Source organism: Carcharodon carcharias, chromosome 10 (assembly GCF_017639515.1).
Source record: "Carcharodon carcharias isolate sCarCar2 chromosome 10, sCarCar2.pri, whole genome shotgun sequence".
NCBI lineage: Eukaryota > Metazoa > Chordata > Chondrichthyes > Lamniformes > Lamnidae > Carcharodon > Carcharodon carcharias.
In genome coordinates this window covers 20990120-21004703 of record NC_054476.1, presented here as the reverse complement: position 1 = coordinate 21004703, position 14584 = coordinate 20990120, and the positions used below count along the sequence as shown (strand labels likewise).

Genomic DNA, 14584 nt, shown 5'->3' with positions numbered 1-14584 from the left:
ACAGCTCTGGAGGTACAGTCAAAGAATAGAGTTGTCACAGTGCATTTAGAAAATGGTACACATTGTAGCCATTGTGCAGGGTGATTGACAGGATGCCAATTAAACAGGCTGCTTTGTCCTGGATGATGGAGCTGCTCGAGTGTTGTTGGAACTGTACTCTTTCGAGCAAGTGGAGAATATTCCATCGCTCTGCTGAATTCTGCCTTGGGGACTCGAGGCGAGTTACTCACCTCAAAATACATAGCCTTAGACCAGCTCTTGTACCAACTGTATTTATATGGCTAGTCCTGTTAAGTTTCTAGCCAAAGGTGCTCCCAAGATGCCAATGATGAGGTTTCAACGATAACAATTTCAGTCAATGCCAAGGGAAGATAGTTAGACTCTCCTGTGGAGATCACCAAGCCTGAAAGTTGTCCAGATTTTGGTGCATGTACTGCTTCATTACCTGAGGAATTACAAATAGAACTGAACATTGCAATCATCAGCAAATATCCCCACTTCTGACCTTACGACGGAAGGACGATATTGATCAAGCAGCTGAAGATGGTTGGGGAGGAACAGCTAAGAGGAACATTAATATTCTGGGCCAAGATGAGTGGCGTCCAACGACCATAACCGACTTACTTTGCCTCAGTTGTGACACCAGACAGCGTAGAAACATCTGACAATCCCCATTATCATTTCTGCGAGGGCTCGTTGGGGCTGTCTGCCCCCCTCCCACGCCCCCCCACCTCCCCCCTCCCTCTCCCTCCCTGTCCCAGTGCCTCGTCTCCCTCCCTCCCCTTTGCTGCCTGGGTTTGACCCCCTTGCTCCCTGTACCTAGCTGAGTAGTACAGCTGCTGCTGCCACTGTTGTTGCGGCTGCTGCTGCTCCGGGGTCCCGAGGAATCCGACCTGCGACTCTCCCCGCTTCCTAAATTGCACCAGGATGAGCGTCGGCGCCCGAGGAGTGGGTCAGTCTCCATCCAAAGTGAACTTTGCGCTGCTGAAAGACAAAGACAATTCGCTTAATCCCGAGAGGATCATCAACTCAAAAACCACAAGAAACACACTAACTCTTTCCTTTTATAAAAAAAACCTAATTCCACTTTCTGCCCGAAAGCTTACAAGGAAATAAAAGAAAACAAGTCCACTACCTTTTCCTTCACGCCCTCTTCGGAATTTCGTAATCAGCTCGAATTTCCGACGTTAAGACTTGCGAAAAGTTAACACCAAACTTGTCCGGCTCCGCTCTCGGCTTCCAGCGTTTTAACCCGCACAGCCCGTCCCAGTGCCAGTGCGCATGCGTGCCTGCGGCGTGCCTGCTGGGAGTTGGAGTCCTTCGTGCCTTCCTCGCTCTGCACGGGGACGCGCGGGTCGACCGGCTGGACGACAACTCCCAGCGGCCCCTGCGCCCCCCCCCCCCCCCCCCCCAGCGGTGGGAAGGGGGTAAGGCAAACCATCACCTGTTTCCAGGTAAAAGCACACTTGCCAAATACCAATTAGCAGCACATTGTACAGCCTGGAATTGTGTTACAACGCAGACTAGGCTCACATGGAAGGGACCAAATGTATGCAAGAAATTGAGTACATATGGGCTGGATTGCAAATTTTCTTCTCGGTTCATGGCTTCTGCTGTATTCTCTGTGTATTGGGTCTCACAGTAAATCGATAAATTATAACAAAAAACTCAGTTAACCAAAGTTTAAATAGGTCAGAAACAATAAACTCCAAAATTTATGGTCTTACCGGGGAGAAGGCGGGAGAATGGGGTTGAGAAACTTATCAGCCATGATTGAATGGCAGAGCAGATTTGATGGGCCTAATTTCTGCTCCCATGTCTTATGGTCTAAATTTATGAAGGAAACTTAAGCAAATCAAACCAATCATGTTGCTGCTCAATGTCCATGACTCATTGCAGCCCCTCCAAAGTCAGCATAGTTCCCTGAATCCAGATAAAAATACTGCATTGTAGACGGCCCGCCCAAACTAATGAGCAATATCAGACACCACACCCATAGTTTTAATTACCTTTAAAGAAATGTAGTGATTCATGTATTAAAAACAAAATACTGCGGATGCTGGAGCTCTGAAATAACAACAGAAAGTGCTGGAAAAACTCAGGAGGTACGGTAGCATCTATGGAGAGAGAAACAGAGCTAAGGTTTCGAGTCCAGTATGAACCTTCTTCCGAGTTTTTCCACCTGTGATTCAATCTTGAGGTTGGCATTGAAGGCTGACATTTACTGTGATCATTTTCATCATGAGCCTTTGACTCAATTGCAGTCAGGTTCAAGACTTGTAAAGCCTGTATAGTTTTCGGAACGGTTTAGAGAGCCATTTGATGACATTTTGAAGAAACTTAGGCTTAAAAATAAGGCGGAGTTGGAGTCAGGGGAGTTGTTATGTCCCAAACCAGAAGATTAACACCTGTCCTCACAAGGATAAAGAAACTCCAACTGTTGGAAAGCTGAATTAAAAGCGGAATACCCTGAAAGTGCACAGAACAGCCATTGGTATTTGTAAAGGGTGAATCCAGATCATCGTGTTGGGTATGAAAAGCGATCTAAACCCAAAGTGTACTGCTAATGCTTGTTCCCTTGACAACTGCTCACAGGCCAATTGTGTATTTCCAACAGTTCCATATCTTCTTGCCTTTAAGTAATATTTTTGTTGTTGATGGAGGAAAAGACTTTGATTTATATAAGTACCTGCTTACATCTGTCCTGAGGTTATGTCCCTATATTTTTAAAATATGATTTAAATTTTCAACTGACTGGAAAGGCTGCAATTTGAAATGAGACAAATGGCTAAAGTAACTAAAGTAGTTGACAGAGGAATGTCAGTCAGTTTATGTGGACTTCCAGAAGGCATTTGATAATCTTCCACATTGGCACTGTTAACTAACGTTGAAGTTCATGCAACTAAAGGCAAGTTATTGATCTGGTTATGAGATTAGTCAGTCAGTGGAAAGTTACATAGGGGCAATAGTTATGTATCAACTTTGAAGGAAGTGACTTGTAATTTCCCACAAGGTACATTGCTGGTGCTTCAATTATTCACGATATTTATGAATGTCTTAGATAACATGCTGTTATTTATGTGCAAATAGTACAGCAACTTTAGACAAGGGGAATTTGCTTGGTTAAGTACAAAAGTTGCTACCAGAGATGTGCCAATCCACCATACCTTCACAAAATAGCATTTCAGTGCCTGCTTTACAGTTTATGCAAACTAAATTCATCACAGAAAGTTTAGTCATTTCAACTCCACATACCTTTTTAACAATAGTTAATTATAGCCAATCAACCTCTCTGGCACTGAAAATTAACAGTTACAAGCATGGAGTCTCTAACATGCAGCTACTGTTGATTTGAAATATGGAAAATTGCTCATTTAAATTTTTAGAAAACTTTTCCTTTGTCTTTTTCTTCTCTCTTCTTTAATCCAATCTTTCTTTCCCTCTACTTATTTTTCTTTTTGTACCTGATTTGACAAAGAATTCGTTCACTTTAATTACACTCCACTTTCATTACTCTTTCACAATCCTTCAAGCTGATTGATTTAGCAGATTCACGGTTACTTATCCTATTCACTGGGGAACCAGATGCCCTATTTCCCTCGTAGTGATGCTATCACTTCACAGTCTCAGCAACTTTCCACACAAAAAAAAATTAAACCTAAATGTCCAAAGGCAAATCAATGCTGTTCGATGCCCTGCTACAGCAAAATCTGGGTCATTATATAATCAAGGTTTAGTTCATCCCTGGAAAGCGGGTATTAACAGGGTTCTACTGTACTTTAAATCTGAATAAGATATCTCAAATGTTTAACTTTAGAAGTAAATCCTTTCCACATAGGTGTTGCTTGTTCACTTTTCCTCATCAAAGGTAATTTAGAAAGAGAAAAGATTAACCAATGGATTCTCTCTCTGAATAAGGAAATGTTTCACAATCATTGTAAGAGGAAGTTGAGACTCACACATAATGTAATCTATTTTGGTTACTAGTTGTAAGCCAATGAGGAAAAGAAATACAAAACACTTTTGTGAAGTACATGAAAAAATAAAAAGTTGTGCATATAAAAATTCAGTATGACTTTTTAAGGAAAAAATTAATATTTTCAATTTTAAACCCATGTTTACATTTCTTGTACCAAGAGGATGAGTGGTAATGTGTTCCTGCCATCTGTCAGTGTTGCCGTGGAACAGGCCATTATGATCTGCTTGAATAGCCTGGGATGCCTTCTCCAATTTTCACTTACTTCCTCTCTTTAAGATGAGTAATTTGTCCGAGAGGAAGAATATGGTGCAGCTGGGATTAACTAAAAGTATCCTACCATTCCATAATGACATTAAAAATTATATATTTTTTCACATTGGTTTATCTGACAGGAGGTAGCTGTTACACAAAGTTGCTATTTTCACATCAATATTCAACCTTTTTCCATTAGTATAAGGCATGCTAAATTGTTATTTTCATAATGCACTGAAATGAAGGATTTAAGCAGATCAGTTAAAACAAAAAGCAAACTCATCTAAATAACGGAGCTGCGTTTACTCTTCAGAACGAGGGGCATCAAATCGGGTTGTGTTATTACACCTAAATTATATAATCATCTCACACATTTATCAAGCCAATGGAATGGCAAGAAGACAATCAGAATCAGATTCAATCATTTCGCCACCAAAACTGCATTTATTTCTGCCGCTTACAATTTACACTTCGGTGACATTCCATAAAGAAATGGAACATTTACATAGTCAGTCTAAGCAATACTGCTGAATTTTAAACAAAATTATCTTTGGATTTCCCATCCTGAGTGAATGCATCGTGAGTAGCTGAGGTATTAATTAGTTTCCCTTTTACATATAATTTTCAACGGAATTATTACAATGCACTTTCACGGTGAAGATTGTTTCTGTTTATTTATTATTTGATCATTCAAACATAAAACAAAGGGCACACACATTTTCCTATTTGTATTAAGGATTGAATCATACAGCACAAATGGAGACTATTCTGGCCATTATGCCTGTACCAGCTCTCTGAAAGAGCTGTCAATTAGCTCCAGTACATTGATCTTTCCTTATAGCCCTGTAAATGCTTCACCTGCAAGCAGAGGCCCATTTGTAAAGTTTCAAATGAACAATAACACTTTTTGGAGCCAGGAAATAAACAAATTCGCAATTTCCATTCTATTAAAATACTGCTATGATTAGCAGTCAACTGAGATTCAAACAATGACATAACGATATAAAAAAAAGATAAAAACAAAAAAAACTGTGGATGCTGGAAATCCAAAACAAAAACAGAATTAGCAGTTCTGCTGAAGGGTTATGAGGACTCGAAACATCAACTCTTTTCTTCTCCGCCGATGCTGCCAGACCTGCTGAGTTTTTCCAGGTAATTCTGTTTTTGTAATGACATTTTATAAATGCCTTTTATAACTAAATGGAGGGTCCTTTTCACTTTATACATTAATGATCTAGATGAAGGAACTGAGAGCATCCTGACTAAGTTTGCGGATGATACAAAGATAGGTGGAGGGACAGGCAGTATTGAGGAGGCGGGGAGGCTGCAGAAGGATTTGGACAGGTTAGGAGAATGGGCAAAGAAGTGGCAGATGGAACACATGGGGAAGTGTGAGGTCATGCACTTTGGTAGGAAGAATAGAGGCATAGACTATTTTCTAAATGGGGAGAGAATTCAGAAATCTGGAGTGCAAAGGGACTTGGGAGTCCTAATCCAGGATTCTCTTAAGGTTAACTTGCACGTTGAGTCAGTAGTTAGGAAGGCAAATGCAATGTTGGCATTTATTTCGGGAGGACTAGAATATAAAAGCAGGGATGTGCTGCTGAGGCTTTATAAGGCTCTGGTCAGACCACATTTAGAATATTGTGAGCAATTTTGGGCCCCATATCTCAGGAAGGATGTTCCAGCCCTGGAGAGGGTCCAGAGGAGGTTCACGAGAACGATCCCAGGAATGAAAGGCTTAACATATGAAAAATGTTTGAGGACTCTGGGTCTATACTCGATGGAGTTTCGAAGGATGAGGGGGGATCTGATTGAAACTTACAGAATACTGAAAGGCCTGGATAGAGTGGACGTGGGGAAGATGTTTCCACTAGTAGGAGAGACTAGGACCCGTGGGCACAACCTCAGAGTAAAGGGAATACCTTTTAGAACAGAGATGAGGAGAAACTTCTTTAGCCAGAGAGTGGTGAATCTATGGAATTCATCGCCACAGAAGGAGGCCAGGTCATTGAGTGTATTTAAGACAGACCTAGATAGGTTCTTGATTGGTAAGGGGATCAAAGGTTACGGGGAGAAGGCGGGAGAATGGGGTTGAGAAACTTATCAGCCATGATTGAATGGTGGAGCAGACTCGATGGGCCGAATGGCCTAATTTCTGCTCCTATGTCTTATGGTCTTTACATGCTAATTAAAGCTCACCGTTACAAAGCCCAGTGGCTCACAGGCTGGGATCAGCTATGCTACTTGCATGTTCCCAGGTTCAATCTTTGATATGTTAATTTGCACACAGCAAGATCCCACAAAAGGCAGTGAGGTGATGAGCAGATCACCTGTATTAAATGATGTTGCTTGAGAGATTGAGTATTGACAACACCAGGAGAACCTCCCTGCTCTTCTTTGAAACAGTCCCATAATAATAGGTGTATTGGTGCCATAGTTAGCCTCAGTGCCCCGAGTTTGATCTCAGCCATTAAGTGTTATCAGTTGTAGATGGTAGTACTCTCCTCTTTGAATCAAAAGATTTGGGTTCAAATCCCCCTCCAGGGATTAGAGGACAAAATCTCGGCTGATACAGTACAGTACTGAGGGAGTTTTTCATTATTGGAGGTACCCTATTCATATGACATGTTAAACTGAGCCCTAGGGCCCCAGTGCATTTTTAGGTCGACCTGAAAATGAAGAAGAGCTGGGAGGTTCTCCTGGTATCCTGGACAATATCTATTTCTCAACCAACATCACAATACAGATAATCTGGTCATTATCATATTTCTATTTGTGGGAGCTGAATGTGTGCAAATTGGCTGTTGCATTTCCTACATTACGACAGTGACCACACTTCAAATGTACTTCATTGACAATAAATTACCAGGGATGTCCTGAGTTCATAAAAGGCATCATATAAATACGAGTCCAATTTCAACCCATCCAACAGCCAACAAAATGTTATTGTTCACAGCAAACTTTACAAGTGGAATTCTACCTAAATGTTTACAGGGTTATCATGAAAGAGATTGGGACTGGGGCTCACTGGCAGTTCTTTTAGAATCTGGCACAGGCATTCACTTATGTGAATGTTGACTGCGGTGCAATCTAGCCCATGCGCAGTTGAATAGCGGGTCTGCATTTAGTATTTAGACTTGCACATACACAATGGCTAATAAAGGGGAGGGTGTAAGGAAAGTGGAAGGCCCGAGTACCATATGGAACCAAATCCCAACAAAGAGTCAACACGATCAGGGGACGGAGAGGTAGTAAGCAGCTGAAAATTGTTGTTAGGTATATGCCAGGTATTGTAGCTCTACTGAAACAGCTTGGATAGAGGTGCTGCTAATTCTGGAGCACAGGTTTTCAGCATTTACAGCTCTTCTACGCTCGTCATTGAACTAAGGTTTGTCATCTGGCTCCATGATGACGGAGGAGTGAGGGATATGACAAGCCATGAGGTTACAGATTGTAATTGAAAACATTTCTACCACAGCTCATGGCTCACAGCACCCCATGGATGCCCAGTTTTGAGCTGCTACTTAATCTATTCCTTGTATCATGGTGCTAGTGCCACATGACATGATGGAGGGAATCCTCAGTGTAAGCATGGATCTTGCTTCCACAAGGTCACTCCTCCTAATACTAGCATGGACAGATGCATCTGTAACAGTTAGATAGCTGAGAACAAGGTCATGTAGGATAATCTATCATGTTGATTCTCTGAACTCCTGCCACAAGGCCAGTCTAGCAACTATGACCTTCATATAGAGTGCGGAGGTTCAAGGAGGCAGCTCACCACCACCTTCTCAAGAGGAGTTAGGGATGGGCAATGAAGGCTGGATAAAGGAATAAGAGAGACTTGGCCAGTTCAGTCAGTGGTGATTTAGTGAGCTTCTCTTGGTGATGGACCCTGAAGTCCTGCACCCAGAATAAATTCTGTCCCCTTGTTACCTTCAGTGCTTCTTCCAAGTTCTGTTCAACATGGAGGAAAACTGATTTATCACAAGCAGGGAAATAAGTGATAACCTGCAGCCATGGGTCCTTATGGAATGCAGAGTCAATGTTGATGGCTACAAATGCCACACCCATTTGACTGTATGCCACTGTACCCTCACCTCTGATGTTAGTTGTGTATGAGCCCTTCAGAAACTCTAAGTTAATTGTGAATGATGGTCAGGTTCTTTGACAAGGCAATATAGATCCTGATGTCTCATAGTGATGAGGCTGATGACTTAAAAGCAACATAATTCTACTTTACTCTTCACAGCCTGAATACAAATTAAATTGTATTTGGTAACAATCCTACAGCATTGATGACAACACTAGGTTTACACTCTTTATAGTATTTTCAGATTTAACCTCAGACAGCTGAAGCCTGTTGCATTCTCTCATTTGCTGAGTAGCTCTGAAATTTCTTGTTTGAAGTTCCATTCATCATTTGTATTCCACAGTAAAACCCATTGTCCTACATTTCAGATTAAATGTCTATTAGATGATCATTTCATAGAGTTCTCATTGGCTAAGGCTAAGTTCCTTTATAACTGCATGCTACCATTCTGTTCCAAAATCAGTGCTGTGAATCTAAAATCGCTAATTGTAATTGCTGATTTAATAGTAATGGAATTCCATCCTTGAAAAGCTTTTGCCTTTCCACTTCTCTCCTTTTAATCTTGGCTTAAAATCCATCTTTTTAACCAAACATTTGTTCACCTGTCCTTTTTGTTTATTAATTCTTGAGATGTGGGGGTTGCTGGCTAGACTAGCATTTATCGTCCATATTGTCTCCTTCATTTGCTCGGTGACGATATTTGTTTTATAACACTCCTATAAAGCACCTTTTGGCATGTTTTACTATGTTAAAGATGCTATTTAAGTATAAGTTACAATTGTTGTAGTGAATGTCTTTGAAAATTATTATTACATTATAAGGAAAGGATTTTAATCAGAACCATCTGGTTTTGTTGCTGTACAGTTTCAATGACAAGTTGTGAAATTTAATTCTGTGGGTACACAGTGGCCTATATCCATTGCAGGCAGCTGTGCTCAACACTGAGGTAGTGCCATTCAGTCAAGCTCATTGCAAACACCATCAATGCGATTTTCTTGATTGCTTTCGAGCTTTGAGACCTTGAAGAGGGGAGAAATGACATATGAAGAACTTTCATAACTAATAAATAAAAGCATTTTAAATACATAAGGTTAAAATAGGGGATGCACAATCCATGCCAAAATCATTACATTTGTAAAGATATAGTTTTAAATGATCAAGAGGTATGCTAGCTGGCGAGATTGCACATTTGTTATGAACCTCAACTTCAGGGGAAGCAATTTTCTTTGAAGAATTTTCTTTTGCAAATATTGAGCAGTACACCAGAGATAGATCTAACCACATATTGTATAAATATTCAGCATTCCTATTATACTTGAGATGCAAGTGGTTAACAGTTCAATAAATGGTTTGTGGTGGGAGGAGGAGGGATCTGATATTTTGCCAGATGTAAATACTAAATCAGTTCTATATCATAGGCAAAAAAAAGCGAGAAGATATTTGCAATGCGAAGGTCATCCAAAGGTCAGCTATAAATATTCACTGTCATATATTTCTCATAGATAATGTACATTGAGAAAATAATAATGCCAATGTGTCACTTGGATACCAAGATATTGTGGTGAAACACGTGCACAACAGCTTTTTAAAATAAAAAAATCAGAAGAAATCACCCGAAAGCACTGTAAGATTAGTGCACCAACTTTATCTTGACTTTGACTTGTTGAATCGATACATTAAGGGACTAGAATACTGAAGATTCAATAAAACCGAATAAAATCAAGCACTGATTAAACAGCTCACTCAGAAAGGTACAGGTGTAAGAAAGTTAAAGATGGCCCTGATGCAGGAGAATGCTTTCTGCATTGGGTTGAATGTGAGGTGTGAGCCAAAGCGACTGAATTCCAATTTCTTGCAACTACTACGGGCCGGCCCGCAACATGCAATCCCCCCCTTTCCACATAGATAGAGTCAAAAATGCACCACAGGAAATCAGGTATGTCAGGGATAAAATCTGCACCTTAGCACCCTGCGGTTCTGTAATAGCATTGTTGCGACATCTGAAAGAAAGTGCTCTAAGCCCATTATATCATCCAGCCTTTCCTATCCAAAATTCTTTCATTAGCTAAGTTACAAGATTTTTTTGTTTTTAGTAGGACTGTCAATGCTTCCCTTTTGCCTGCACTGTTGTTTTATTGCATTTCATTTTGCAACAACAAAGCTGAGAACATGTTGATGTAGGAACAGAGGAACATGGAAATAGGAGTAGGTCATTTAGTGCCTTCAGTCTGTTCCGCTATTCAATGAGATCACAGCTGATCTGCAACCTATCTCCATATACCCATCCTTGCCCCATATCCCTCAATACTTTTGATTAACAAAAATCCATCAATCTCAAATGTAAAACTTACAATTGATCTAGCATCACAGTAGACTGCTTTCCTTGGAGAGGAGAAGGCTAAGAGGAGACTTGACAGAAGTTTTCAAAGTCATGAGGGGTCTGGACAGAGTAGATAGGGAGAAACTATTCCCACTCATAAACAGATCGAGAACCAGAGGGCACAACTTTAAAGTGTTTTGCAAAAGAAGTAAATGCGAAATGAAAAAAAAAACTTTTTCACACAGCGAGTAGTTAGGGTTTGGAACACAATGCCTGGAAGTGTGGTGGAGGCAGGTTCAATTAAGGCATTCAAGAGGGAATTGGATGATTATTTAAACAAAAACAATGTGCAGAGTTACAGGGAAAAGGTAAGATATTGGCACGAAGTTAAAATGTTCAGAGCCGGTGCAGACATGATGGGCCGAATTGCACCCTTCTGCACCATAATATTTCTGTGATTCTGTCATACCTCACAGATAGTGTCCCAGACACCACCATCGCCATCCCTGGGTATGTCCTGTCCCACCGGCAGGACAGACCCAGCAGAGGCAGTAGCACAGTGGTATGCAGTCAGGAGGGAGTTGCCATGGGAGTCCTCAACATCGACTCCACACTCCATGAAGTCTCATGGCATCAGGTCAAACATGGACAAGGAAGCCTCCTGCTGATCACCACATATTGCCCTCAGCTGATGAATCAGTGCTCTTCCATGTTGAACACCGCTTGGAAGAAGCATCAAGAGTGGCAAGGGTGCAGAATGTACTCTGGGTGGGGGACTTCAATATCCATCACCAAGAGTGGCTCGGTAGCACCACTACTGACCGAGCTGGCCGAGTCCTAAAGGACATAGCTGCTAGACTGGGTCTGCGGCAGGTGGTGAGGGAACCAACAAGAAGGAAAAACATACTTGACCTTATCCTCACCAATCCTCATCTCCCTGCTGCAGATGCATCTGTCCATGACATTATCAGCAGGAATGACCACCGCACAGTCATTGTGGAGACGAAGCCCTGCCTTCATATTGAGGATACCCTCCATTGTGTTGTGTAGCACTACCACCGTGCTAAATGGGATAAATTTTTGTGATTCTGTGATTTCTGGAAAAAAGTTCCAAGCTTTTGCCACTGTGTGTGTGTGTAGAAGTGTTTCCTAGTTTCCCTCCTGAAAGGTCTGGCTCTAATTTTTTGACTATGCCCCCTGCTCCTGGGCTTCCCAGTGAGCTGGCTACCCGAACCCTGGCTCAAAAATACAACTTAAATATTACCAGAGAGAGGGAAATAAAAATTGAAAAATTAACCTGCGTTGGTCCACTGGGTGCACATGGCCACCAGGACACAAGCCTACAATAATGGCATAATCGCAGCAGCAAATTTCGCACTGTGAAATCCCCATTCCTGGTCAATCTTGCTTCCCTGTCTCTTCGGAAAAGAGGAATTGGGATTAATTCATATGTATTCGCTATCTCCAACAACTATGTTCATTACTTCCAGTCTTTTTCCACTGACATCCAAGGACCGATCTTCTTGCTGGCATCATAACTGAGACTATTCCTCTCAATACATTTGCAATGCCGCTGCACATTACTTTGAAACTTACTTTTGAAAATTTTCTCTGACTGGCAAAATTCTAGCTGGGAACACTCGAGAAAATCTTCACAAACGCTATCACTAAAGTTAGCTGCAAGAGGAATTCTGCACCAACTCCCCAATGCCTAATCGTTCAAGAGCTGAAGCAAATAAGTTGGATTATTCAAGAGGAGTCTCAGGCCTATTGATCCCAAAACCTTACCTGGTTATCAATACACTTGAACTGCCAAGACCACGTAGTGTTATACAGAAATGGTCGAAGGTCAAACCGATTGTCGTCAGGACTATAATTTTCTGCATGGTATGCAGGGGTCAAAGTAGTCATCTTGTGCCGGTTAATTGAATACATCCGGAAGAAATGCTTTACTTTCTCAGCCACCTTGAAACAAATTAGAAATGCAAGTTCATTTCAAATGTGTGACGTGCTCTTAAATGCTCTTTCAAGTTTCAGTTTAGTTCAATAAGGTGTGGCTAGATTTCTACTGTACAGAAAATGTGCTTTCATTTGGTCATATTCTATTAAATCCTGTGCTGACTGAACTACTTTGAACAATAAACAATATATTTTCGGCTTAGTTATGTAGCAGTCAAAAGCAAGCCAATATAAGGAAAATCCTAGATGATTGCAATCTAACTCTACATATAATATATATATTACATAGGTTTAGTATATATATTAATTGGGTAGGGTCAAAGATTTATCTGACACCCTTTCACTTATACAGGTTACAGATTGCTATTCTTCAATACAATCTTCATTGGGGCTACCATACAGGATTGACATCATAAAATTGTAGAATTTAAGTAAAAATCATGCAACTAATTCTGAAATTGAATCTAAAAGATAGTTTCAAACATCTTCACACACAGACCATCCAGTTCTATCTAAATCTAAGACAGCAGATCTGGTAGTGGCAAGCACTATCAAAGAATATAAAAAATATACCGTTTCTTGATGGATGTAGTGGAGACTTCACACAATCATTTTTTAAACACATTTCCTGGGTGCCTATTACCTCTAATAAAAAGCTTGTAGAGTTACTGTTATATTACCTGCCTAGGAGTACAGATACTCTTCCACATGTAGACTAATTTGCAGAACATGCTGTAAGGGCCACACCTTGCAATCTTCCTTAGTTTCCCATAGACAGACAGTTCCGCGTATGTCATCCCCATATCGGCCTGTGCAGAAGTGAAAGTTACATTGAAGAATTTGCATTCTGTTGAAGTGGAGTCCAACTGGTCCAGAATTGTAAATTCAGGACAAGCCTTGCCTGACAACTGCAATACAATGGGTCAAACCATCTGCCGCTTGGAACCTCAATAGGCATCTTCATTGCAGCTCTTATGTATACAGTAACATTGCTTAATATTTTAAAGGCTGAGATGTACATACACAAGCCTATGAAGGTGATAGGACAAGTTGAGAAAACTGTTAAAAAGGCATACAAGATTATTGGCTTTATAAATAAATGCAGACTACAATGACAAGGAAGTTATGTCAAACCTTTATAAAACTCTGGTTAACCCCAGCTGGTTACTGCTGTCCAGTTCTGGGCATCATGCTTTATGAAGAATTTCAAGACCTTATGAGAAGGTGCAGAGGAGATTTATCAGAATGACACAAGGATGAAAAGACTTCAGTTATGTGGAGAGGCTAAAGAAACTGCGATTGTTCTCCTTAGAGCAGAGAAGATTAAGAAGGCTAAGAGATAGAGATAGGCTAAAATCATGAAGGGTTTTGATTGGGTAAATACAGGAAAACTGTTTCCAGTGGCGGAAGGACCAGTAACCAGAGGAGACAAATTGAAGGAATTGACAAAAAAATCTGAGCCAGCAGGACGAATAAAAAGATTCTACAGCGAGTTGCGATGATCTGGAATGCACTGCCTGGAAGGCTGGTGGAAGTAGGTTCAATTGTGACTTCCTCAACGGAATTGGATAATTTTGTGAAGGGGAAAAATTTGTAGGATTATGGGGAAAGGAGGAGGGGATTGGGACTAAATAGACAGCTCTCACAAAGAACAGCACATTGCAATGGGCCATATGGCTTCCTTCTGTGATGTATTATCCTATGAACCTATAGGTCCTGAACAGTTTACACTTTCACTGGTCTGAACATTCATGTTCCCTTTCTTTTTACGGCAAGTGTTAAAGCAACAGCAAATTATTCAACATGTCAGAAGTTATCCTATAAAAATGAGCACCAAGTACCTCATCAGTTTGAGATGTTTGTCCTTCTGAAAGCGGCTCCAGCTCAGCAGTTGGTGGAGCAGACATAATGCTGCAACAGAGCAACACAACTAGTTTCTCAATGTCAATTGACAGTACAAGAATCAAAAGCATTTCTC

General features: G+C 40.9%; 2 protein-coding genes across 9 annotated transcripts in view; both read right to left on the bottom strand.

The window, feature by feature from the left end:
* Nucleotides 1–1267, bottom strand: part of tpcn2 (two pore segment channel 2) — a 56250-nt gene extending 54983 nt beyond the window's left edge. For 3 of the 5 annotated variants that reach the window (XR_005944299.1, XR_005944300.1, XM_041198428.1), the window contains exons 1-2: nucleotides 1136–1248; nucleotides 820–984 (exon numbers count right to left, since the gene is read on the bottom strand). Coding sequence is in view for 3 of the 5 variants with exons in the window: in XM_041198428.1 (XP_041054362.1) it covers nucleotides 820–964 (145 nt within the window). In the remaining 2 variants the exon portion in view is untranslated. Of the gene's footprint in view, nucleotides 1–819; nucleotides 985–1135 lie in introns of all 5 variants that reach the window. The other 2 variants (XM_041198427.1, XM_041198426.1) reach the window with 2 other exon arrangements.
* A 5024-nt stretch (nucleotides 1268–6291) lies between these two features.
* Nucleotides 6292–14584, bottom strand: part of nadsyn1 (NAD synthetase 1) — a 61057-nt gene continuing 52764 nt past the window's right edge. Inside the window, exons 18-21 of one of the 4 annotated variants that reach the window (XM_041196562.1) lie at nucleotides 14448–14517; nucleotides 13287–13415; nucleotides 12436–12612; nucleotides 6292–9346 (exon numbers count right to left, since the gene is read on the bottom strand). In XM_041196562.1, the coding sequence (XP_041052496.1) occupies nucleotides 9284–9346; nucleotides 12436–12612; nucleotides 13287–13415; nucleotides 14448–14517 (439 nt within the window). In that variant the 3' untranslated portion in view covers nucleotides 6292–9283. Of the gene's footprint in view, nucleotides 9347–12435; nucleotides 12613–13286; nucleotides 13416–14447; nucleotides 14518–14584 lie in introns of those variants that run through there. The other 3 variants (XM_041196563.1, XR_005944139.1, XM_041196564.1) reach the window with 3 other exon arrangements.